Genomic DNA, 24,816 nt, shown 5'->3' with positions numbered 1-24,816 from the left:
CCTCCCAGCAGAATCCCCTTGGAAGAGGCAGCCACCTTGCAGTTACAGTGGGAGAGGACACAGACCCCTGATCCTCTTGGAGAACCTATGCAGATCCTTTGTAATCCATTGGCTTTTCCCCTCTCACACCCACCCCAGTACCCCTATAAGATCTAGCCCTCTGCCCCGTGGGATCAGAGAGCTTGTCCCTGGCCTCCTCTCGGCAGGGTGCGGGCTAATAAAGCTGCCCCACATGGAACTGCTCTCCGAGCCTCCCGTCTCTCTCCTCCTGGTCTGGCCTGGGGTTTGCCTCACAGAGCAAGAGCTGGAATCACTCCCACTGAATCCCTAGAGAGCTGGCAGCCTGCTGAGACAGGCACCCCCTGCGAGAGCACCCTGGCAGCCGAGGGATCGCCGCAGACCTCTGGGGCACTGTTCCTTTGGGGACACTCTCGCTGGAGCTGCCACGGCTTCCTGGGTCTGAGCCACAGACCCCATCCTGGCTGCTTCATGAGGGCATCAGCCTCCCCTGCGCCCCTCTGGTCCAGGCAAGGGGGTTCTCAGCATCATGCCCTGCTCTGCAAGAGCAGCTCTGCACCACCAGCAGCCTGCTCTAGGGACAGCCCTTTCTGCTGGGGATCACAACCAGGAGGGTGTCCTGCCCAGGAAAATGGGTTAGAGGAGAGCTGAACATCCAGTTAATCAGCTCCTGCCCAGAAGCAACTCTTACTGGTATGGTCCTGCCCATATCTTGCCAGACAGTGGGCAGCAGCAGTACCAGACTCCAGATCTGCTGAGTTTGTGGGGTGGAGGGTAGAATCTACTCAGTATAAGATTGTTTCCTACACAGTCAGCTCTATCCCTAAGAGTGCAGCAGCTGATGCCAGGCTCCAACAACATCCTTCATATGTGGAGTGCTGGTCTCACCTCATGGGTTTCTGCACCCTGTGGTTCCATGCATGGTGATAGTGACCCAGACAGATCCAGCCTGCTCACTGGTTGGGTGAGGGGGTGGAGAAAACGCAGATACTGATCCCACACTGGTTCTGAACCACGGCATAGACAGATTTTTACTGAACAACCAAGGTTCTGTGGAGGGAGGATTGATCATCATGGCATTGACCTTCATGAGAAGGAAGCCTCAGGTTTCCTTGTAGTCCCACCTTCCTGCTGTGTCCATCTTAGCTGCATCTTCTCCTTGCAGGCAACTGCCTTCTGCTGAGGTCCATGGGCCCAGCCAGCTCCAGTGCCAGCCAGGATGAGCAGCACAGGAGGAGCAAGGCTTCAGCCTTCCACTGTCCAGCCTCTTGTGCCAGGCAGCCCCTTCCAGTCAGCAGGGCTGGGAACATGAGGCACCAGGGACCTTCTCTGCTGGGTGCTGCATGCAATCCTTGGGCAGCCTCTGAGAGATGGTTCTTCGTCCCAGCTCCATCGTGCCATGAGCGCAGCACTGCTGGAGCACACAGGCCTTGCGGGAGCTCAGATCAGCTCCATCTTAAACTGGCTGAAGTTGGGCATGGCAGGCGAGGGCTCGGCCATGCTGCTGAAGGGGCCACAGGGCTGGGTGGCCGGCACAGCACCGTGGCTCACGGTGGAGCTGAGCTGCTGCAGTGTCATCAGCACCTCCTGCTGCAGCCGCTGCTGGTGCTCCTGCTGGCGTTCCAGGCGGCACTGCCGCTCCAGCACTGCCTGCAGGGCCTGGCTCAGCTTCTGCACCTCCATCTGTACAGCATCCAGCTTCTCGGCGATGGCGGGGCAGCTGGGAGCAGTGGGGGGCACTGGTCTGCCCCAAGCAAGGCTGGGATTTCCTGGACCTGCAGCGTTTGGCAGGGCAGTCTGAGTGCTGGCATCTTTGACCTGGAATAGTGGGAGGCAGGAGAGAAGGGAATGTGAAACATTATCAGCTGCACATCCAATGGAGTTTAACAAGAGATTTATTCTGCACTTAGCTACAAGGCTCAGAGAAAAGCTCTCAGAGAAAGCCATCACCCTGTTGCAGACCTCTAGACCTCACCATGAGCTCTGCCTGAGCCCCAGCCAGCCCCTAGGCCGCTGTTCCATCAGAGCCTCTGGTGCACCATGTGCTGTTAGCACGTGCTGATCCATCCTGGGTGACTGCTGCTGAATGGCAGTGGGGCTGCCCGTGCCGATGCCAAGCTTGTGTTTGCTCTCTGGAGGGACAGAAACAACATCTCCTGGATTTTGCTTTCCAGCCTTGGGTGGCTGGAAGAACCTCCTGAGCTGGTACTGACACCAAGCCTTAAAAAGAGGTTCATGAGCTGCCAGTTTAGAGGCCAAGCCAGGCAGCAATTGGCATCTCCATGGCCAGCACCTGGCAGCCCATGGCCCCACCCCCACCCAGAGGGGCTTCCCAGATACATCCACCAAGTGCCAGGGTTAGCATTGCTGTCAAGTGCAGTTAGCAGAGGTTGGAAGGCACTCTGGGAGCCTTTCACCCCTAGAAGCCTGCCCCACCACATGGTGTAGATGCAGCAGGGGGTTGTGCAGGGCTGGCCAGATGGCAGCACCGAAGCAGCTCCTGGCCAGACCACATGGACTCTCCCATCCTGCCATCCTACCTTCTTCTGCAGGAGGATAGCCCTGTCCACAGTCTTCTTTTTCACCATCAGGGCTGAGTTCTGGGTGAGGGGTGTGCCCACCTGCCCTCGGCTGGGCAGTGGCTGGGGGGGTGTGGCCAGACTCCCCAGAGCAGCCCCCGGAGCCAGGGGTGTGCCTGTGGAGCTGTCATCACCTACAAGAACAGAGAGAGAAATACCTCAAAACAAGGCCCTTGGGGGGTCTCCAGTGGGGAATGAGGCCCTTTCCCAAGCCCAGCAGTGGCAGGGAGCAGCCACAGCGAACCCCAGTGGGGCCAGGCCTTACCATTCCCAGGGGCCAGCCCCACAGGCAGGGTGTCCCCAAGCTGCCCACCGTCCTTGTAGAGCGAGGCCACACTGACAATCTGGATGCCCTCCTTGGTGTCCTGGCTGCCAGTGGAGCAGGGCGCCCGGCTGCCTGTAGGATCCCCGGTGGGCACTGCAGGGTGCTGGGTGCCCAGCAGCCTGGGGGACTCAGCCTCATGCCCCTGCAGCGGGGGCCAGGGCTGGTCCCCATCCCAGCCAGCTGCCGCTGATCCCGGCTCCACGCTCTTCCTCTTGAGGAAGAGGTACACGGCCTGCGGCGTCACCCGGATGTCATCCAGCTCCAGAACCTTCTTGATCTTGCGGAAGCTCAGCCCAGCCCTGCGCAGCTCCACGATCCTCCTCTTGGCATGGTCATCCAGCCGGCCCATTGCTGCTGGGACCCTCCTGTGCCCGGCACCTACATGCCTGGAGTGCGGCCGTGGTGGGGACGCTGGCACCCCCCAGGCAGCTCTATGCCCCGTGATGGTGCTCAGGCTCAGCTAGTGCTTGCTGCCAGGCTGCTGGGCCTTGCCCTGCGTCCATGTGGTGCCATCCCCAGCAGTGACACGGTTCCCAGATGGAAAGGGTGAGGCAGGTGGCTGTTCCCACTGGAGCGAATAATGGACAGCCCCAAGCCTGTCCCTCGCTCACGCAGAGCCCCTTTAGAGAGAGGGGTCCAGCTCGGTCCCCCAGTCTGCCAAGGGCACAGAGGATGGTGACAGGCTTGGCTCTGCCCAGTGTCCCAAACTGGACATCAACCCCACCCTGCCAGCAGTACAGTGAGGAATCAGAAGCGGTCAGGATCCCGAGCAGCTGCTCAGTGTCCCAGGAAGCCTTGTGCGAGTCCTGGCAAGTGATGGTTTATCGCATGGGGCTGGCAGGACCCCTTTGTGTTTCCCTGGTGGCCCAGAAGGTCACGGCGAGCAGAACCGTAGAAACTCCATGTGGGAACTGCTGGTGCTGCAGAGCCTGCCCTTGGGTCTGGAGACAACACCGTCCTGTACCTTTGGGAGAAGCAAATGCAACCACTGATACACCCGATGTAAAGAAGGCACAACTATAACTATAATGGCTGCACCTCCTGTGCCTCCCCTCTCACACCAGGCACGCGCCTGTACCACACAGGGATATACCTATATGTGTCTATACATGCACGTGTGTGCGTCTACACAACTATGGTGGAGGGTTTTTTCCACTTTCTACCAAATTCCTTAATCTGCAGGCATTTCTTGGACACTCATTGCTGCAGCTGCTCCCTAAAGGACATACTTTTGGGTTTCACTTCACTAAAATAAATGTCTTCCAAGAATTCCCAGAAGGCAGCAAAACACTTTTCCGGTTAGAGACTACCTCAAGTAGCTGCTGCAAAGCAGATGTGATAGAGGAACCTTTTCCAAATCACACTTCCCAAGGCACACGTGGATCTTAAAAAAGATGATAATGTGTTATGTTGGCCAAGGAGGCACAGAGACTACTGGACATCAGCTTCAGGGAGAAATGGAGTCACTTAATTTGACAGAGGAGTTTGCCCCTCTGCATCTTGTTCCATGGCAAAAGAAAGAGACATTAGCTCCAGAGATGTAGGCTGTACTTTGATCCAGCTCTGTTTGTCTGAAGGCCCCCCAATGCCCTGCTGTGTGCATTAGGGACTTTGTAGATAAGAGCTGGGAGAGTGGATATTGGAAAACAGACATCCTTGGATGCAGACACTACCATTGCAGAGCAAGAGCAAAAGGTCAGAAATTCCCAACCTTCCCCATGTCAAGGGAAGATGCTCCAAGGAGACCACCACCTTGAAACTGCAGTTATGAGGAGCTTGAGCCCTGGCAATATACTCTGCCCTCCTCCCAGAGTGTCTCCAGACACGACCAGAGGACACTGGAGTATCTGAGCAGCTGGTGACAGAAACGTATCATTTACATAAATGCCAGGAAAGCGAACAGCCACAGCTGCAGCCTTCACCCAGCCACCACAGGGAAGATGAGGGGAGCACCTTGGAGAAGCACCAACTTCACACTGCATCTCCTCCAGCTCCCTCTCCACTGAAGATGTTGCTCTCTGTGTACCATCCCCAGGTCCCAAATCCCTCCTTTATCACATGCTCACTGGCTTCAGCCCTCCCCCCCAGCCCTCCACGGAGGTCCCACCACCCTGCCCTGCTTTCCTGGGCGTGGGGAAAGTTCATGGGAGGCACAGACCATCCCTGCCCTGCTAACCCCCAATAAGCTCAGCACTCCCAACTCACAGTGTTCCCCCAGAACCCCCCATTTGTTGGAGGGGCAGCAGGATGAGGAGTATGGTCAGGATGGCTTCAGGGCAGCAGAGCATGGCTGCAGACAGCAGCTGCATGGAGATACCATCAATGCTCAAGGCTTCACCCAGGCTCCTTATCCTTCAAGAACAGCACTTGCCTCTGCAGCAGGGCTTTAAAAAAATATCTATTTACTAATCAGAGGTAGACCAAGACCTGGAAAGCCATTTCAGAGGTGACACTGTGAAGAAGGCTGGGGGTCAGAACCCAGCAGGTGAGCAGGAGATGCAGGAGAAGTGCAGGCAGAAGCGCAGGTCAAAATCCAGCTCCAGCCCTGCTCACTTACACCTTGAGGGAAAACAAAGTGCACAACAGCTACTCTATCCCTGTCAGGTAGGGGAAAAGGGTTACCAGTGAAAGCAACATGAGTGTATTCCATAAAATACAGTATTCCAGCAATTTCCTCCAAATCACAGAATCACAGAATTTCCATCTAGGTTGGAAAAGACCTCTGAGATCAAGTGCAACCTTTGACTGATCACCACCTTGTCAATTAGACCATGGCACTAAGTGCCACATCCAGTCTTTTCTTGAACACCTCCAGGGATGGTGACTCCATCACCTCCCTGGGCAGCCCATTCCAATGCCTGACAACCCTTCCTGTGAAGAAATTCTTCCTGATGTCCAACCTGACTCCTCCCCCAGCTCAGCCTGAGGCTATGTCTTTGTCCCATCACTAGCTCACTGGGAGAAGAAGCCTTTCAGGTAGTTGTAGAGAGTGATAAGGTTACCCTTGAGCCTCCTTTTCTCCAGGCTAAACAACCCCAGCTCCCTCAACCATTCCTCATAAGATTTATCCTCTAGACCCTTCCCCAGCTTCATTGCCCTTCTCTGGACTCGCTCCAACACCTCACTGTTTCTCCTGATTTGAGGAATCCAGAATGGTTTGGGTGGGAAGGCACCTTAAAGCTCATCTCATGCTACCCCCTGCCACAGGCAGGGACACCTTCCACTATCCCAGGTTGCTCCAAGCCCTGTCCAACCTGGCCTTGGGCACTTCCAGGGATCCAAGGCAGCCACACCTTTTCTGGGAAACCTGTGCCAGGTCCTCCCCACCCTCACAGGGAAGAATTTCTTCCTAAAATCCCATCTAAACCTACTCTCTGACAGTTTGAAGCCATTCCCCCTTGTCTTATCTCTACATGTCCTTGTAAAAGGCATCTCTTCATCTTCCTTGGAAGCTCCCTTCAAGTACTGGAAGGCCAAGTCATAAGATCCCACAGTCAGCCTTTGCAATAGCCTGGCCTGGCTCCATCTCTACTTATAACTTTATTTATCCAGGTCTTGCTGCAAACTCACAGTTTTCCTGTACTAAATGTGCTCCCCATTTCCACACTGAGTCCATCACCTTCTCCTCTTTCTCCCTCTCCAGAGGGTATTTTCCCCAAGGAGCTGCAACCTGTGCTATGCACACACCTTACCAACTCACACATTCACAAACAGAGATGAGACCTTTACACTCACCTGGCCTTCAAGGTGTTCTTTACTCTCCAATAATTTTTGCACAAGGAAAACCAAAAATCAATTCAATGAGAGGGAAAGATTCAGGGATTTTCCTAGACCTGTGACTGATGGAGTTCCTTTCACTTTCCAGGGCCAGGCTGGGAGTGAGATGGTTGCTCTGAAGGTTTCTTACACCACTCAGGAAAAGTTAATTCCAGTGGTGGTTTTGCAGGAGGATAGGGAAAGGGAGCATATCCATGGAAGAAAATTCAAAGCAATTGTGTGAGCTTACCCTCTGCCTCTAACGCTTTCCATTTCTGTGGATATCAGGAAGACAGAGAGGTTTCATCTCCTCCAGAAAGTCCCTGAAGCAGTCTCATCTGGACTGACTCAGCCTTTGCTATTTCTAAAATAGAGCAGCACCACAAAGTTGGCTTGGCATTTCCATATGAAGACCAGGTGCCATGAGCTGAGTGCAGGCAACAAAAGTCCCCTGTTCCGAAATCCTGCTTGCCTCCACCTCCCTGGCTGTCACACTGTGTGCCAGCCACAGCTGCAAGTCCTTTGGCAAAACCACATTCTGCAGCCACACATTATTCCCCTGCAAGCTGCAATGGCTCCTCATGGTCTCAAAGTGTCTTCCCCCCACACTTGTGTTTTACAGTGGGATGGGTATCCCAGGGGGAAGATGCAGTGACTGGAATACCCAGCTTACAGTTCCAATCAGAGAGGGCTGTCATGCAGCACCACAGGCTACAAGTTTTGCCCTTTGGTGGGTTGGCTTCCGAGACCTTACACAGCCAGCTGGACATACACATTTGTCTGAGCAGATGCATGCCTTGTTACACCACCACGCCTGCAAAAGGAATTTTGCTCCAGCCTGCCAATTTAGGTGTCTGTCCAAATTTCAGATTAGCCACCCTTTCTTCAGCTGCTGCCGAACACTTGCTATGCCTGAAGTCTTTATGTACTTAGTTGTAGCTGGGAAAGCTCCTTTACCCAGGTATTGCTGCTGGCAATGCTCTATTCCATGATTCTGCATGCAGCTACATCCACAGAAACACAGCCCAGAGCCTGAAGCAGCCTTCTCATCACTGGGATTGTTTCCTTAGTTCCCATACTCTCTGTCCCAGATGGTATTACACACAAAAATGAAACAGCCTCAAGAGAGAAAGAGAAAGAAGGCAGTATGTCCCAGACTTCCTTTCAGAGCAGAGTGGATTTAAGGTCTAAAAAAGAGGAAGAGCATGAATCCAAATTTCCTACAAGTCACGTGATGTAACCACTAGCCTTAGGCCCAGCAGGCTTTTCCTCTGCACAACTTGTTCCTGTGCTCATGCAAGCCCCCACTCCAGGTGAACCTGAGAGAGAGGAACTCCCCAGTATCCAACCTGCAAGTCCTTGGCGTAGAGCTCACTTGCCTGCACACACATCCATCCCCAGCCACTGCCACCTGTCTCTCCACAGTTCTTCTGAAGCCCTGATTACCTGGCTCTGAATGCCAAATTCCCCAAGAGTGAAACATTAGTTGTGTGACCATGGAGTTGGCTCATGTCTGGGAAGATTGACTTCTCCCTTTCGTCTCACAGCTTCTCTTGGACACAGGCAGTTTCACCCTTGAGGGGTACAAGCAAAGCTGCTTCCAGAATTCATGCTGGGGTAAAGCAAGGAAGAGCTAATCCTCCAACAGACATGGCACAGGTAACTGTGCTACCCTGGGGTTGTGTTTTCTCAAAGGCTGTTTTAGCTGCACCACAGCACGCCCATGGCCAGCCTGGCCCACCAGATGGAAGAGTCTTGGAAAGATGGAGGCATTTATGTACAGATGGGCTTAACCAGAGCAACAAGCTCCCATCCACCATTTCAGGAGCAGCACAGCCATGGGGCAGCAGGTACAGAGGTGGAGCAACAGGTTTCACCAGAGAGACAAACTGCTGATGCTGAGAACAGATGTGATTGAAGTAGAGGAAGGAGCGAGAGAAGCAAAAGCTGTGACCCACAGGGAGCATGAAGATACAGAGCAAGAAGATACAGCTAATTTTGTCTGGTTTCAGCAATTGAAAACAGACACTTTATGTTGTTAACATCCCAAAGCATGCTGAGCTCAAGGGTTTGCTGTGCTGCAGAGAGTGCAAAATTACTCCTGCCCTGAGAAGGTCCATCTAAGGTATGATGAACATAGTTGGACGTGGCTATGTCTCTTTCCTTTCAACTCTCTTTGTACAGTGCAAGGCCAGCGTACCAGGGCATGGGAAACAGTCTACCTCATTCACAATGGATTCAGCATTGCCAAAAGGGGACTGATCCTCATGGACCTTGTAAAGAGACACAAGCCAAATCTGTCAGATCTGGGCCTTGTGACTAGTAACAGCTCAACAAGGTTCTCTTGCCCACACTTTCCTTTGCATCTGATTTGTAGACCTCCTTCTCAGACCCCCAGCACACCCTGGGAAGCTGGAGAAGCTGCAAGCAGCTGGGGAGGGACATTCATCCATCTTATTTGGTATTGTTGTTTTCCCACAGTGTTCTGAACAGCTGCTGCAAAAACTGGCAGGACAAGTCCTTTTTTTCACTCTGCATCAGCTTGGAGGGGGAAATATTATTAGAATCATCACCCAGAAGCACAGGGAGGACAGTGCTGGTTTATGTGGGATTAAGATATGGATTCAGACAGCAAGTAGTATATAGAGTAGAGAAAAGGTATTGTGGAAGGAGTGAGTCTGCCAGGAATGCCCAAATCCTCACCCTGTAGAGAACTGTGCTCTGAACACAGCCATGTGTCCATGGGCAGGACAATCCTCCACTGGGCTTCCTGCCCTCCAGATCCTGCTCCAGAGCCTGCCTGGCACAGCTTGGAGTGGATATGGATAGTTCTTGGCTATTCATGCAGAGAACAGTTTTACTGCTGTAGGGATAGACTGGGAAGTCTTAGCTTTGTGGAGACAGGTAATCAGAAAGGGCTCACAGAATCACAGAATATCCCAAGTTGGAAGGGACCCACAAGGATCACCGAGTCCAACTCCTGGTCCTGCACAGGACAGCCCCGAGAATGGCAATGAGCTGGCCAAGGTGGTTCAATGGAACTTAGCTTGGAAGAAGATGAATGGTATTAGGTGTCCAGGGCTGAAATGTTGCCAAAGCAGGAAGATCTGTGCCAGGGAAAAACAGCCATTTCTCCTAGGCTGCAATGTTACTCAGTGCCACTGTTCTGTGGGATTTGCCAAGCCTTATGGAAGCAATAACGTTATCTAACAGCACTGAGTGTAGTGAGGCTGCATCCCACCTTACTTTCTTTGCAAAGTTGATGAAGGAGCAGCTGTTATAGGTTTTATTAAAAGGTGATGGGTAAGATAAATTTAGATGGTGCTGCTGCTACCTGAGCCATGGTGGCTCCCCTCTGAAGGGATAACCTCAGAAGAAGATTTTAATCAAGTTGTAGTTCAGACATCAGAATAGCAGAAAGGGTTGGGTGTCTGGCCCAGGATTTGAAGTGAGTTGTTTAGAGCCCACAGCTCGGTTTGCTCTGTCATCTGCTCTGATAACTGCTTCATTCATTTAGGTTGTGCTTTCAGAGTAGTTGAGGAGCTACCCCTGCCTGGCCACACTTTAAAAATCAGATCCTCACATGGAAAATACAAAAATTTATGGTTCTACTTTAAGATTTGCAGAATGTGAACATTGAAGAAAGCTAGATCTCCACAACAGTTTTGGGGGTTGCAAAAAAAATTGTGAGTATGATGATACATATAGTTTGCTCTTGCCTCAGACAATGCCACTACAGCCTGGAGGTCACTGGGGAATATGGTATAAAGATATGGTGGGAAAATAAAGAGGAGTGTGTTGGGATGTTTAGGGGCACAGGGTAACAACGCTGTGTTAGTGTTGTTAGTACTGTTACCTCATGTTTGAGGGGAGAAAAGGAACAGTATCAGGAATACTGAAAATCGTCCCTAATGATGAAAGGGTCCCAGGCCACACACCACAGAGCAGAGACACTGTATAAAATCATACTGTTTGATAGCCTTGAACAAAAAGGTTTTGCACTGGATTGACTCTTCCACAGCCCAAAAGCCAGAATCACCTTCAACATTTTATTACCTGGTCTGACAAACTCAGCACGGTTGTGATGCTGTGTCTGGTAAAGGTCAGGTTTGTATTAAGAAATGATTTGGAGCACCCAAACATGATATTAAGAACTGTGGAGCCCCAGCTTGAAGGAACAGGGCGCTTTCACAGAGCACCCGGGAAGGCCTGTGGGAGAGGAACAGGCTGGATTTTGCATCCTGGCTCCAAAATCAATCTCTGCCCTCAGACTGGACAAATTAATCAAAGCGAACTTCAGTATTTAGACAAGAACAATAAATGCCAAGTATCTCACTGCCCTGCCTCTACCTGTGCCTCTCTGTAAAGCATTATGCATTTCGAGTCACTGCTCTCCACAGATACAGCCCTTCCAGCAGAGAGAGCTGCACTGGCTACACCTTGAATTTCTAGTCTTTCACATGCCTGAAGAGGAAACAAGAAATCAGCACAAAGTGTAACACGGTGTTTATTCCTTGTGGTGAAACCAGGACATTTGACTAAGTTCAGCATTGAGCAGGTATATTCCTACAGCATCAGGGCATACAGTTGCAGGAAAACAGAGGAAAAGGGGCATCAAGGCACAGTTTTTAAGCTAAAAGCCCTGAAATACACAAATGTATACACAAATGTATGCACTGACACATGCAGGGGCAGACGTGTTCATGGCCTAGCTACCAGTGTACACTGCAAGAATAGCCTTAGATCTCAAGAGAGGGCCAGATGTTCAGAAACTATGGCAGATGACTTAATAGACCCGTAAGTATTTCAACTAAATTGCTAAATTCACACCCTTCTGCAGATTAGAGAGGAACTCCCAAAATCTCCTATTTTTGCTGTTCCAAATCTATATAGCTACTCAACAATGCAGCTATTGGAAATGCTCTCAACTCCCTGCAATGACAACTACGGCTGTTTCTACACATTTGGATGAAAAGTTTCCAAGTCCTCAGAGGACAAATCCCCCAACCTGCAATTCCTCTAAGGAAGTCACACAGACTGTACCCTCTGGAGCCAGATACGTCTACCCCTACTCTCATAGAGGTGCAGAAGGAGTGACAGTCTGAACAGGGAGGCAGACCAAAGATCTTCCAGCACAGGGAAAATACCAGAATCCAGAGGCTGCGGGTTGAGCCAGTGCTGCAGTGCAATCCCCACAAATGCTAAGCAATGCCTGGCACAGGGTGCTCACACCTCACCATGATAAAGGAATGCCAGTGTTGCCTTGGGCAGAATGACCCACGGGTCAACTGGATCTCCGGGGGCTCAAGGGAGAGCTCTCAGTAGTTGCCACCACAAACCCAAAGCCAAGGAACCATTTAGACCCAAATAGGAAGGACAAATGAAGCGCCAGTTCCAAGTCGGTGCCAACACCACGGACAAGCGCCCTCAGCCTCAGGCAGCGTTTACGGACAATTAACCCCAACCCCAGAGGCACCGGAGCAGAGCGGTTCACCTGCGGAGGTGGCCGTAAACAGCCTGTCCTCAGCAGCAGCCTGGGAGTGCAGGAGGGAAGGGACAGAAAAGCACAGAAGAGCCAAAAGCAGCACTCACAAAGCTCTGTTATTTCCTCTCCTGCTCGTCCACCAACACGTGGGCAGTATCTAAAGGAGTCTGCACTTCGCTGGAAAATTGCTGGGCAGGTTTCTGAGCTCAAGAAGCGGCCGGAGGACAGCATTTCAGATCGGGCATGCCCCTCCCAGCTCCGACACCGAACCTCAGCGCCGCACCAGCCTCCGCACGGCCGCGGGCCCCGGAGCCCTGTCCTGCTGCACCCTCCCTGTGCTCGCACCACTGCCAGGAGCTCCTCTCATCCTTCCCCACGCCACTCTCAGCACCCAAACCAGCTCAATGCACAGAAGCAAACGGGCAGAGCACCCACGTACAGGGACTCCCGACGGCTGCCGGGGTCCTCTCAGGCGACGGCACCAACTCGCGGCCGCGTTCTCCGGCGGCCGGGATCAGCCAGGTGCCAGCACAGCCCGGCTCTCCCTCAGCCAACTTTCTGGGAGGCGGCTGATTGAAAAGCTCCTGCCGTCTTTGTTTGGCTGGGGCAGAGCCAGCAAGGGCTGCCGGGAAGGTCACCCAGGAGGAGACCGATGTACAGGGAGGGCGGAGCCCTTCTCGTAACCCTTTCGGGGCAGCCGCATTCCCGGGCCGCGGGGAGCCCGTCCCCTCCGGGCACAGACCCGTCCGGCCCGGCCCGGAGCACCGCCCAGGCGGGGCTGGGCACACCCGTGCCACACGATGGAGAAGCCCCACACGAGGCAGCGCTGCCGCCCCTAGAGATCCCATCCAGCCCTGGAAGCATTAGCTCCATTCCTGCGGGGGCATGGTGGCTGCGCTGTGCCAGCCGGGCTGCTGGCATGGGCAGAGGCCACAGCGGGGCCGGGCCATTCGCTCTGAAACTGAAGCAGACAAGTGTTTTGAGCTGTTCTCAGCTCTTCTAGTGCCCCCAAATGAGATGTTCATCTCTCCTCGTTCAGGCTTGGCTTAAGGCTCAGTCCTGCCAGGTGCTGGCAGCCCCCCACACGCTGCCACCACCGTCCTGGGGCTGGCCCTGCGGCTCACAGCTCTGCAGGAACCTGCTTCAGGTAACAGCTGCCAGGAAACCTTTTTCACAGTACTATTCTGCTGGTTCAGTGACCTTACCTGCCCACCCCTGGAGAGATGAGAGCTGTTATAAGAATAAAGGTGTGCAGGACTTTGGGATCGCTTAGCCTTTATGGTTTTGCCATAACTGAGAGAGAAAAAAACGTTAAACACTGTGGGTGCAGCCAGGTGGGGGTCGGGCTCTGCTCCCCGGGAACAAGGGACAGGATAAGGGGAAATGGCCTCAAGTTGCACCAGGGGTGGTGTAGTTTGGATATTGGGGAAATACTCCTTGCAGAATGGGTGGTCAGGCATTAGAAGAGGCTACCCAGGGCAGTGGTAGAATCACCATCTCTGGAAGTGTTAAAAAAAATATGTAGATGTGGCACCTGGGGACGTGGTTTATTGGTGGCCTTGGCAGTGCTGTGGGAGCGGCATTGGAATTCGATTCAATGATCTTAGAGGGCTTTTCTAACCTTAATGATTGCATGATTTAAGGTCGTCATGACAGTCTACTAATAGTCCTCATTAGACATAATGCAGTTTCTCATTGAACCCATGTGAACTTTTAGAAGACTACAAAATCCCGTCAGGGAAATCTGCCCTTTTAACAAGATGTTGTGTGAAGAACAACTTCCTTTTTGCTTTCTTTGGGGTTTTGTTTGTTTTCTTTGTTTGTTTTCTGAACCTGTTCCATGTCAGGTTTTATGTAATACCCCTTGGTTTTGCAGCAGAACAGAAAATAAGCCAGTTTTTCTTCTTGCCACAATGAACTAACAGACAGCTGCTATGGTTTTGCTCATGTCCTGTGGTGGAGGTAGAAGGGACATATTCTTGCACTGAATTCAAGAGGTGAAGCTTCCATCGGTGGGAATTTAAAAGATATGCCTGTGGGCATGCACTTCAGCTGATCAGCACGCCTGCTTCTCAGAAAGGTCTGTTGCTTTTAAGGCCCTGCATTAGGGATGGAGTCAAAATACACTTCTGACTTTGTTCCTCTGAAGTCAAAAGTCAGGAAGCCAGTGTGGTCAGAAGGTCAGACCAGTGCCTGCACTGGCAAATTTCCTTTTAAGTTCCCAGCAAACACATTTGGCAGGGAGAGCGAGAGAGGATATCTTTCCCACGTGGCATGAAGTGCCACTGTACGGTGCTCCCTCTTAAGTCTTTCATTCTCCTCTTCCCAGTTTTCTTGCAGTTGAGAGGGCAAGTCCCCTCTCAGCAGTGCTGTCCCTACATCCGCCACCACCTCAAAACAGAGTCTGTGAGTTGTGAATCTGCAACCTGCACCTGACCCAGGGCGGGCCCAGAATCCCCGTACGGAGGCTGTAGCCTGCTGGGTTGAAGCTCCAGCTGCTACTGTCATTGCTATTATTATGCAGGAGAGGGTTTGGTAGGAACTTTTATTTCACCAGTTTGCGTAGCTGCATAAACTCTACAAGCAAACGCAGTACAAATGGGACTCATTGCTCATGCCCTGGTCGGATGTGCCCGATGAACTCCGCTGAGGCAGCGCGGGCCGGGAGCACGGAGTGCTCTAACACACAGAGCGGGCCCGGCCCGCCGCGGGGTTCCGGCCGCCGTGGCCACGGGCCCCGAAGGGGCACCGGCACCGGCACCGGCACCGGCACCGGCACCGGTACGGTACGGTACGGCACGGCACGGCACGGCACGGCACGGCACGGCACGGCACGGTACGGCACGGCACGGCCCGCTCCCGCCGCCTCCGGCCCTGCCGCCCGCCCTGCCTCTGCTATGACGCCATCGCCGTGCGCCGGGCGCTGCCCCTTCCCGCCCGCGCCGCATCAATCTCGCGCGACGGGCGCGGAGCGGCGGCGGCGCCGAGGATGTGAGTGCGGGGCGGGAGCCGCGCCATCCGCGTCCATCCGGCCCGGCCGCGGCCCGAGCGGCCCCGCCGCCGAGCGGAGCGCTGGGGGGAGCGCGCTGGGGCCGCCGAGAGGCCGTGGCGGCGTGAGGGCCAAGGGATGGGGCCTCGGAGCCGCGCTCTCCCGCGGCCGGGGGCGGGGAGGGGAGGGAAGGCCGGGGCGGGGCGGGGCCGGGCCGGCCGGGGCTTGCCGGGGAGCTGGGCCCGAGTCTCGGCGCTGCAGCGGCCGGGCCGGCGGGAGGAGCGCTGTGCGGACCCGAGGCGCTGATGTGGCGGCCCCCTGCCCCTCGGGCGCTGTACGGGGCTCACGGCGAGCGGATCTGGCTGCCTCGCCGGCCCCAGAGCTGGGCCGAGCGGCCGTAGTGGGCAGAGAAGTGCCGGGTGCCGACCCCTTCTCACACCAGGAATTGTGCCAGTTTGCAGCTGGAGGCCTGAAGCAAACTGCCTAAAGGACTCGCCTGTAGCCCTACGGGAAACCCGGGGGCGAGCGAGTTTGCTTCCTTTGCCACAGAGCTGCAGCTCTAAGCGTGCAGATTCTGTCTCTAAAGCAGAAGTGTGTGTGAGATGGACGTTTGGTTTGTGTAGATTGCTCTTAGGCTTTCTGGTTTGGGGTGGGTGCCCCTAAACCAGTTATTTGTTAGAGAGTGAGAGGTTTTGGTCGTAGGGAAGAAGCATGTCGCTTAGAAATGCATTGCTGTACGGCCTTGTATGAAGACTGGTTTATTCTTTCTACATTTTCCAGTGAATGCCTGAACTTGTGCAGGTGAAAATTCCCACAGGTTAGGGTGAGGTTTCCAACTGAAGTGAGCTTGGCCAGTGGCATTCCTGGGAAAGGAACGTATGTTTTAGTGGAGTAAAACCGCTGGTTAGTTTGGAGGCTGCTTAAATGCAGCATCATTTGCTGAATGTTCAAAAGCCATTTGGCTAATCTGCCTGGTGAGCGCCTGTCCGGAGGAGCAGTAAGCAGTGAAACCTGAAAGGAGATTGTAGCCAGGCGAGGCTTGGGGTCTTCTCCCAGGCAACAGGCAATAGAACAAGATCTTAAGATGCACTGGGGAGGTTTAGGTTGGACATTAGGAAGAATTTCTTCACAGAAAGGGCGATTGGGCTTTGGAAGGGGGTGCCCAGAGAGGTTGTGGAGTCACTGTCCCTGGAGGTGTTTATGGAAAGACTGGATGTGGCACTGAGTGCTCTGGTCTTGTTGACATGGTGGTGTTGGGTCAGAGGTTGGAGTTGATGGTCTCAGAGGTCTGTTCCAATGTAATTGATTCTGTGATTCTATTTCCTGCTTTGGCAGCAGCCTGGGTAACAGCAAACATGCTGGTCTTTATCCGTGTTCCCTCTTCCTGTCTCCCAGAAGGGGTAAAACCAGATCTGACTCTTGGGCACTAACAGATAGATTTGTATGCTGATAACATCATGACTCTTACAGTCCACAGGTGCAGGAGGAGCTGATGCGTAGGCAGAGATAACCCAAACCTGGCTATGGGGTATTTAGAAGAAGAAAAATGGGCTCTGGGGTGACCTAATTGCAGCCTTCCAGTACCTGAAATGAACCTACAAGAAAGATGCAGAGAGATGTTTTGCAAGGGCCTGGAGTGCCAGGACAAGGGGGAGTGGCTTCCTGCTGACAGAGGGCAGGTTTACATTAGAGATTAGAAAGAAATTCTTCCCTGTGAGCGTGGTGAGGCCCTGGTACAGGTTGCCCAGAAAAGCCCCATCCCTGGAAGTGTTGGGTTTGGGCAATCTGGTGTAGTGGAAGGTGTCCCTGCCCGTGGCTGGGGGATTGGAAAGTGATGAGCTTTAAGGTTCATGCCATCCCAAACCAGTCTGTGATTCTGTTATTTTATGAAAGGAAAATCTTAATTTTCTGGCCTTGTGAAACCAGGAACCTGTCTGTTCTGTACTGCCCAGCTAGGCTCATGCAGTGGCTTTCAACTCCCGAACTGCAGCCCCCTCACACCTTGCACTAGAGAGACACAGAGCTGGATAGAAATGTCCTAAAGCTGAGTGACGTACCGAGGTTTGCTTGTCTCGGCTCCCTTTGCAACACCCGTGACACAGTCCTTAGACTGCTTTCTTCCTGCCACTGGTGCTAGAGGAGACATTTCCTCTCCCAGCAAGCTCTGCCCGTGGCACGTCTGTGGGGTGGGTTTCCTGTGCTCCATGCAGAAAGGCCATGGGTGTTTCTTAGTTTCTGCAGGGAGCTTGGTTTGTAAATATTCATTTGTGTTGCTTCTTGCAGTTGATGTATTAGGGCAAACTGTGAAGCTGAAGATCAGGAAAGCAAGTTTCACTGTTCAGAAGTAATCTCTTCCCAACCATAAATTTTATTGCAATTCAGAGAATAAAGTAATTGCTTGCCAGAAGCACAGAAGCAACGAGATGGTTGGATGCTGTGAGCTGGAGAGGTTTTTTCTTGTTCACTGAGTTTGCCTGTGATGCACATGGAGATGGAGATGTTTCCAACATCCTGCATTATTGTGCATATTCAGTGCCAGTGCAGATAAGGCTGGCAGCTCCAACACACTTCTGCTCATGCTTCCATTTCCTGAATGTTTCATTCCTTGGTAGTTGAGGGTGTCACACTCCTTTAGAGGTTATTAAAATGTTGGAGGCAGGTTTGTAATGCAGGTGTTAAACAATCCCCATGGAGTAATCAAAATGCAGCATGTTTATAGAAGTTGCAGATTTTGTGATGGATACAGCCCTCACATGGCAAACATCTGGAAGTCAACTAATGCCCAGCATTTCAGTGCTAAATAGAGAGGTGTTAAGTTAGTCTCCTTTCGGATCTAGGGCAAAGAGGGAGGGTAGGCAAGGTCAGAATCCAGTTTAGACTTTGTGCTGAGAAGTTGAAGTGAGAGCTGCTGTGGCAGCAGTGCAGCAATCTCAGCCCTTTCACCTGGTTTTACCAAGGCTGACAGAGCTTTGGGAGCAGCTTGTTGAGGCTGGAAGCAGCCATAATTCAGTGAGGGTTTGTTCTCAACAGCCCTTCCTTTCTGACAAATGTGTGCTGCATGGCACAGACTGGTTTTGGAGAAAGATAGTGCTTGCTCCTCTGGAGCCAGGTCTGGGTTGAAAGGCATGAGCTGCTTGTGCATCTTGCAGAGGAAATGGATGCCTTCTGTCTGCCATATTTTTGGTTGGATAAATAAGGTGTTTTGTAATTCTGTGAATGTGAAACAACAGTGCAGACTGTAAGGTGAGGCCCCCAGTGCCCGTGGGAGCCTCTGTTTACGTGTCTGACAGGACTCGGGACTCTGGAGAAGGCAGTGAATGTCCAGTGTGTTGTGAGCAGGATTGCTGTTATATGTGTAACTGTTAATTTCTTTGTGAACCTGTAACTAGGCTGTTCTTTGGGATTTATTGTGTTTAATTTGGTTCTCTGAATTGAGAAGATAGAAGTGAGATTTGAGATGTGGGGCCCATTCAGTCTTCTTTGGATGCCTCTGAAGGGGAAAAGGAGTTACCAGGATTGAAAAAGAAGAGTTTTCTAGAAGTCAAAATAATAAAGCTTCCAGCACTAAGTAATCATGCTGTCCGAATTTTCTAGGCTTGACAAAACTGGGATGTTACAGGGTGCTTAGGCTCTCCCAGTGAGGGTGAGGAATTGGAAATTCTTCTTCCTGAGTGAATTTTTGTGTGCTGTGGCTGTCTTCCTCCAAGCTGCTCTATAATGTGAAATATTTCCCTTTTTCTAAAATGTCTGCAATTGCCTAATGCTTTAACTCCACAGTAACAGTGATCCTGAATTACATTCAAAGTTCAGTGTTTTGTGTTGCTGTTCTGTTCTTTATTTGGGTGTGGGGCTTTTGTTGTCTGTGTTTTTCTGACTTAAGCAATGCCTTCTGCAATTTGTTGTTGAAGGGCTCCTTCACCAACCAAGCGTAAGGACAGGTCTGAAGAGAAATCAAAGGACCGGTCCAAGGATAAAGCAGCCACTAAGGAGTCAGGTGAAAAGGATCGTGGTCGGGACAAGACACGCAAAAGACGCAGCGCTTCCAGTGGGAGCAGCAGTACCAGGTGGGCACTTGTATGGAGAGTAACAAATGGCAGCATTTTCAGAAATCACCTTTATTTCTGCTAGTCGTGGGGCCTGTTGAAAGCTTGTGTTGTGTTAGTCACTGTGCAATTTTAGCCTAACTTAAGAGGGTTTCTATTTCAGATATGAATTTCTTTGGCTGTGTGGTGAGCTATGGAGCCTCAGTCACAGTTACTCTCTCTAGTTGTCAGAAGTTTCTCAGTTATTGTTTTTCTGAATATTCCACTAATTTTTATTCTTCTCCCCCTTTTATAACAGATCCCGTTCCAGCTCAACTTCCAGCTCAGGGTCCAGTTCCAGCACTGGTTCTAGCAGTGGCTCAAGTTCCTCTTCTGCCTCGAGCCGCTCTGGGAGCTCCAGCACCTCCCGCAGTTCCAGTTCCAGCAGCTCTTCTGGATCTCCCAGTCCCTCTCGACGCAGACATGACAACAGGAGACGATCCCGCTCCAAGTGAGTTTTATTTGTCTTCTAGGAATTGCCAGATGCTGGGTTAATTCCATGTAGAATACAAGATTGTGATCAGAACAGATTGTTCTCTGAAGGCCATTTGCTTTCTCCATAGCTTAGAGATCTGAATTTTGTTAGAATGGGTGTGCTCCATTTCCTTAGAATCCAGATATACACCCTGTAAGAACTGAGATTAAAAACCTAATTTTGAAGAGTTTAAAGGTTTTAAATATTAGAGTTGTTAGAGGCGGTTTCAATCAGTGTTTCCTTAGCAGTATGGGCCTAGATCAGATTAAAGCTGTAAACTACAGCCACAATTAACAGAAAAGTCAGGGCTAAAACCAGGATATTTATATATATATGTATATTTATATTCTTATTTACAAAAAAATAAAATAGGAAGGAGGGCAAAGGAAGACCCCCGTAAGGGTGGTGTGGGAATCAAACTATCTTAATGTCTACAGTTTTCCCTTTGCATAAGGTGATGAAGGATGATAAAAATCTGCTTAAAGGAGGGTGGGGTTTTTAGTGCATCACTCAATTTATGGACTTTAGGATTAGGAAGAAGCATAAATATAAATTTTCTATTTACTGATTTTTTTACAGATTAAGGTTTCATTCCAGATTTTTTTTTTTTAACTACAAAGGCATTGTGATATGCAGCTAATTTTAAGTAGACTTTTGAAACATTTTTGGACCTCTGTAGTGAACAGAAAATACAGAAACACAAATGATTGAATCTGTTTGTGTGCCTGGTTGTGGTATGTTTATGGCCTTACTTTGCCTCTTCAGTTGTTGAGGTAAAGAATGTTTTTGTGTTAACAACTGGGAAACGCTTTAACTATGACCACAACTTCATAGAAGTGCTTGCTAAATTCTGTTATTTGTTACCCTAGTTGCAGTGAAGTTGAAAAGTTGCAAAAAAAGGTCCTCAATTTTCAAAAGGTTCTAAAGCAAAAGCAGACAAGATAAATGCAAATCCTGAGGTGTTTCTGAGTGGAACACCCTCACCACCACCTCAACACTGTAACTTCTTCAGGAAAAAGATGCCCTTCAATAAAAATGGTATTTTTAATCATGTGATAATGACTGGCTTCTTGGTTTTGTCCTGCATGTTGCCTGAAAACTGTAGATGTTTTCTATTGTCCAAATCAGGTCCAAACCACCCAAGAGAGATGAAAAGGAGCGCAAGAGGCGGAGCCCATCACCCAGACCCACAAAAGTGCATGTTGGAAGGCTCACTAGAAACGTGACCAAGGTAGTAATGTCATGTTCCTCTGTAGTCAAGCAATCATGTTCTGGGAGAATGTGTGAGTTGCTCCTTCAAAGCTCTCCAGACTTTTTGGTTACTAGAGAGTTGTCAAGGTGTTACTGTTGGAAATTGTTTCTTTGTGTCCACATTGATCAGTGAAGAAAATTTTGGTAGGATTTTACTGAGTCAAATACCATGAAGGCTTCTGAGACACACGTAGTGCTTAAGAGGTCTGCCTGTTTTGTCAGTGTTCCAGACCTTGTATCCTGTTTTACTAGGAAGAAAACTAGAATTTGGGACAACAGCTGAAATTACCTTGGAGACATAAAGGATATCTGGCAGTTCTTGATAAAGGATCTGCAGAGAGCTGGTCTGGCTTGAGTTTTCTTGGCTAGAGTGTAGTTTAAAGGTCTTCAGGGGTAAAAAGTTTACTTTGCTGAAAAAATGTGCTGTGGATATACTGCTCTGCCAGCCAGACCTGGCTAGTGAGTGTGGTCTGTGTCCATAAGGCTTGCTCTCTCTCTGCAGGATCACATCATGGAAATTTTTTCCACTTATGGAAAGATTAAAATGATTGACATGCCAGTTGACAGGCTAAACCCACACCTTTCCAAAGGTTATGCTTATGTGGAGTTCGAGAACCCAGATGATGCTGAGAAAGCCCTGAAACACATGGATGGAGGTAGGTACTGACCTGTAAGGAGCCTGGGGGCTTTTAAAAGTCTTCAGAGCAGATGGATTTGATCAGAAAAAGAGTTAGAGGTGATAGGGATTTCTTTGGTGAGCTGATCTAAAATACTGTCAGTTTTCAGCCCAAATGGCTTTTGTGCGGTTCAGGACAGATTCAAGAAATCACAGAACTATTAAAACTAATTTTTTTTTTCAAAACAGTGATAAAATTATTTTATGCTTATATGAAAACTTTTCCAGGTTAACATCTGAGCTGCAGTTTGGTGGGGTTAGATTAAGAAGTCTGGTAGTTGTGTGGACTTTGTCAGAATAGTCCCTGAGCAGGGTGTCAAGATAACTGAAGTGGGATCAGTCCACGGTGCTGCTTGCGACAAAGCTGTGAGTTGCAGTAATATGATGTGTTTATGTTATTGTGGAAAAAGATTTACTTCTCCCTGTTTCTGTGTTTCCCTCAAAAGGCCAGATTGACGGTCAGGAGATCACGGCCACAGCTGTGCTGGCCCCACGGCCTCGGCCACCTCCCAGACGCTTCAGCCCCCCCAGGAGGATGCTGCCGCCGCCACCGATGTGGCGCAGGTCACCCCCTCGCATGAGGAGGAGGTGAGAGCTGGGACGATGCTTTTCTTTCTCGGTAGCAGCTGATTATCACTGAAAGACCTGGCACAGGGACAATCCTGTTGGACTTGACTTTCCCCTGCCAAGTGACAGTGGCACATTTTGGGCATCGGTTGAACCTGGGTTGCCGTTCCTAACTCCTTAGCTCCAGGGTGCCTGCTCTGGTCTGCATCCTGAGCACAGTCTCCAGGAAAGGTCACGTCCTTCCCAGTCTGTTCCCTGGAGCCCCTTCTGCATAAAGGCTTCAAGGTGAAGTGGGAACAGACTCTGGCTGACAAAACACTTGTGGCAGGCTGTGCCAGCTTCTTGTTTTTCAGAAGTCCTTGTGCCTCCCTCCCTTATTTCTGCATGGGCACATGACCAAAAAGCAGTCCTGTGTCAGGTGAATGGAGTACACTGGCCCCAAGGTGTGATCTGACAGTTGTGTGACTTGGGGCTGCCTGATTGTGCTTAGATAAGTTGTTCTGAGTCTTCAGTGTTTACATGTCTTCAAAATGTCTGACTTGTCAGTAGCAACTTGACTGCTGAACAGCTTTGAACCACAGGTTTAAAAATGAGCAGTAGTTATGTGGCACAAGATCCAGGAGGCTTCTTGGTCCTCCTTTAAACACACCTTTTGCTGCAGTCTCACAGATGCAGGTTTGCCATTCCCTCCTTTGTTATCTTTCCTACTCCAAGTTTTACTATCCTGTTAAAGCTCTGTTAGTATTCTGTGCCTGGAACCTCTGTGTCGTAGCAGTAGCTGTACCATTACGACTGTTGATTGTAGTACTGAGAAGCTTGAAGCTAAATCACTTCTTAAGTAAGCTTCCTCTAAGGAGCCTCGTAATTTGAAAGGGTTTGGTTAAATCCTTCCCCTGAATATCACCGTTTCGGGAGTCAAAGATGACTTCAGGTGAAGGAGGATCTGATGCAGGATCTGAGCTCATATTCCTTGAGGAAGAGAAGCAGTTTCTTCCCTGTTGTTCAGGTATTAATAATTTTTTATGGTTCCTGAAGCAGAGGCAGGATAGCCAGCATACTCCCGCTGTGTAGTCAGTCCTCTCTGGAGCTGGCTGTGTTTTGCTCAAGCTCTTTTCCCATGGTGTGTGAGGGATTTTGGCAGGAGGCAGGGAAGTGTCTTTTAAAAGTTGGTAGTTGAGCTGACCAATTCCTCGCACCTGTTGCTTGTCTCCTAAGGGAAGCTTTCTGCTCCTTCCCTGCCAGGTCCCGGTCTCCTCGGCGCAGATCCCCCGTTCGCCGGCGATCCCGATCCAGGTCTCCCGGACGAAGGCGCCATCGCAGCCGCTCCAGCTCAAACTCCTCAAGATAAAGCAAAAGGACTGGACAGCTTTTTACTTTTTAACTTAAATCCCATCAGATGGAATATTGTACCTTTTTTTTATAATGAGTCTGGGTGAGAAGGAGTGAGAGATAATCCTGGCAGTGAAAGCAACGTAAGAGGAGAGAGCACCAGTTCCTGGCCAGTAAACTTTGCTGTGAGGCTTCTGGATTCCTGGCATTGAATTGAAATTATTTAAAAATGGCTTTGATTTTAAAGGCTGTAAAAACATCTTTTCCAGATAGAGGGAAGGAAAGATGTTTCAGCCTCTCTTTCTCCAGTTAGCAGCTGCTGCTTGGTGATTGTAAACGCTTAGCACGCTGTACAGACCAGCATGTGAATCTTGTTCTAGTTAGAACCCCAATGAGTAAGACAGTGAGCCACATACCTTGATCTCCAGGTGCCAGCACAGGATTTTTCAGGGCAGCTGGAGCCCAGACCTGCCTGAGACTTAATTCAGTACAGAATTGTTGCTTTATTCCAGTTCCCCATGATGATTAGTTTCTGCAGAGTAAGCTCTTCTTTAATGCTTGCACCAGGCAATAACCACAGAAACAACGGTCCAGCCCAGTGAATATGACACTATAGAGAAGAAGCTGGAAATCCTAAGAAGTGTTCTGTAGCTGCCCCCATAAGTGATTTCTTTCACCTTTTCGTTGAGGGTGTTGGTAAAAACTTCCTACTCAACCCACAGTGAAACAGTGTGAGTGCTTTTACAAATCCCAAATGAGCGACTGAGCACCAATCTGCTGGAAACTGCAAGGCAGAGAGGGAGACTTGAAGCCACGATGCTGGCTGGATTAACTGGGGCTCACACAGGGAAAGGCAAAGAATTTACCACCTGTTGTACAGTCAATACTATACAGATTTTTTTTGTTTTGTATAACTTTGTATCCTTTTGGGCCATGTTGTGTTTGTACTTGTGTAGGACAAGCAGTTACTGAATAAAGCAGTAGGGTTGAGAATAGCCGTCCTGCCTCGCTGCGTTGCTGGGCGCAGGGGGGGCTGTGGGGGAGGGGTGCGCCGTGCCGTGCCGTGCCCTGCCGTGCCGTGCCCTGCCCTGCCGTGCCCTGCCGTGCCGTGCCGTGCCGTGCCGTGCCCTGCCGCGCCGTGCCCTGCCCTGCCGCGCCGTGCCCTGCCGCGCCGTGCCGTGCCGCGCCGTGCCCTGCCGTGCCGCGCCGTGCCCTGCCGCGCCGTGCCGCGCCGTGCCCTGCCGTGCCGCTCCGTGCCCTGCCGTGCCGTGCCCTGCCGTGCCC

General features: G+C 50.9%; 2 protein-coding genes across 2 annotated transcripts; one reads left to right on the top strand and one right to left on the bottom strand.

Annotated features, from left to right (window-relative positions):
* Nucleotides 1-1,023: 1,023 nt before the first annotated feature.
* Nucleotides 1,024-12,780, bottom strand: LOC138118836 (polyhomeotic-like protein 1). Its single transcript, XM_069030082.1, has 4 exons — nt 12,603-12,780; nt 2,863-3,886; nt 2,559-2,731; nt 1,024-1,836 (listed from the first exon to the last, which is right to left on the bottom strand). Exons 2-4 carry the CDS (start codon nt 3,269-3,271, stop codon nt 1,459-1,461), a joined length of 960 nt encoding a protein of 319 aa, XP_068886183.1. The 5' UTR covers nt 3,272-3,886; nt 12,603-12,780; the 3' UTR covers nt 1,024-1,458.
* A 2,322-nt stretch (nt 12,781-15,102) lies between these two features.
* RNPS1 (RNA binding protein with serine rich domain 1) lies at nt 15,103-24,527 on the top strand. Its single transcript, XM_069029931.1, has 7 exons — nt 15,103-15,154; nt 19,061-19,216; nt 19,494-19,685; nt 20,838-20,940; nt 21,463-21,616; nt 22,083-22,224; nt 23,446-24,527. Coding segments are annotated over exons 1-7 (855 nt in total). The 5' UTR covers nt 15,103-15,152; the 3' UTR covers nt 23,552-24,527.
* The last annotated feature ends 289 nt before the right edge of the window (nt 24,528-24,816 follow it).

Source organism: Aphelocoma coerulescens, chromosome 14, assembly GCF_041296385.1.
Source record: "Aphelocoma coerulescens isolate FSJ_1873_10779 chromosome 14, UR_Acoe_1.0, whole genome shotgun sequence".
NCBI classification, from domain to species: Eukaryota; Metazoa; Chordata; class Aves; order Passeriformes; family Corvidae; genus Aphelocoma; species Aphelocoma coerulescens.
The sequence above is the reverse complement of the archived record's forward strand: the minus strand, read 5'-3'. Positions and strand labels throughout refer to the sequence as shown.

Bases quoted from the DNA above. Each gene is read 5' to 3' on its own strand.
- LOC138118836 (XM_069030082.1), bottom strand. From the start codon at position 3,271: ATGGGCCGGCTGGATGACCATGCCAAGAGGAGGATCGTGGAGCTGCGC. The intron at 2,732-2,862 runs GTAAGGCCTGGC...CTGTTCTTGTAG, and splicing joins GGGGCTGGCCCCTGGGAATG to GTGATGACAGCTCCACAGGC. The intron at 1,837-2,558 runs GTAGGATGGCAG...CCACTATTCCAG, and splicing joins CTATCCTCCTGCAGAAGAAG to GTCAAAGATGCCAGCACTCA.
- RNPS1 (XM_069029931.1), top strand. The intron at 19,217-19,493 runs GTGGGCACTTGT...CTTTTATAACAG, and splicing joins AGTGGGAGCAGCAGTACCAG to ATCCCGTTCCAGCTCAACTT. The intron at 21,617-22,082 runs GTAGGTACTGAC...TTCCCTCAAAAG, and splicing joins CCTGAAACACATGGATGGAG to GCCAGATTGACGGTCAGGAG.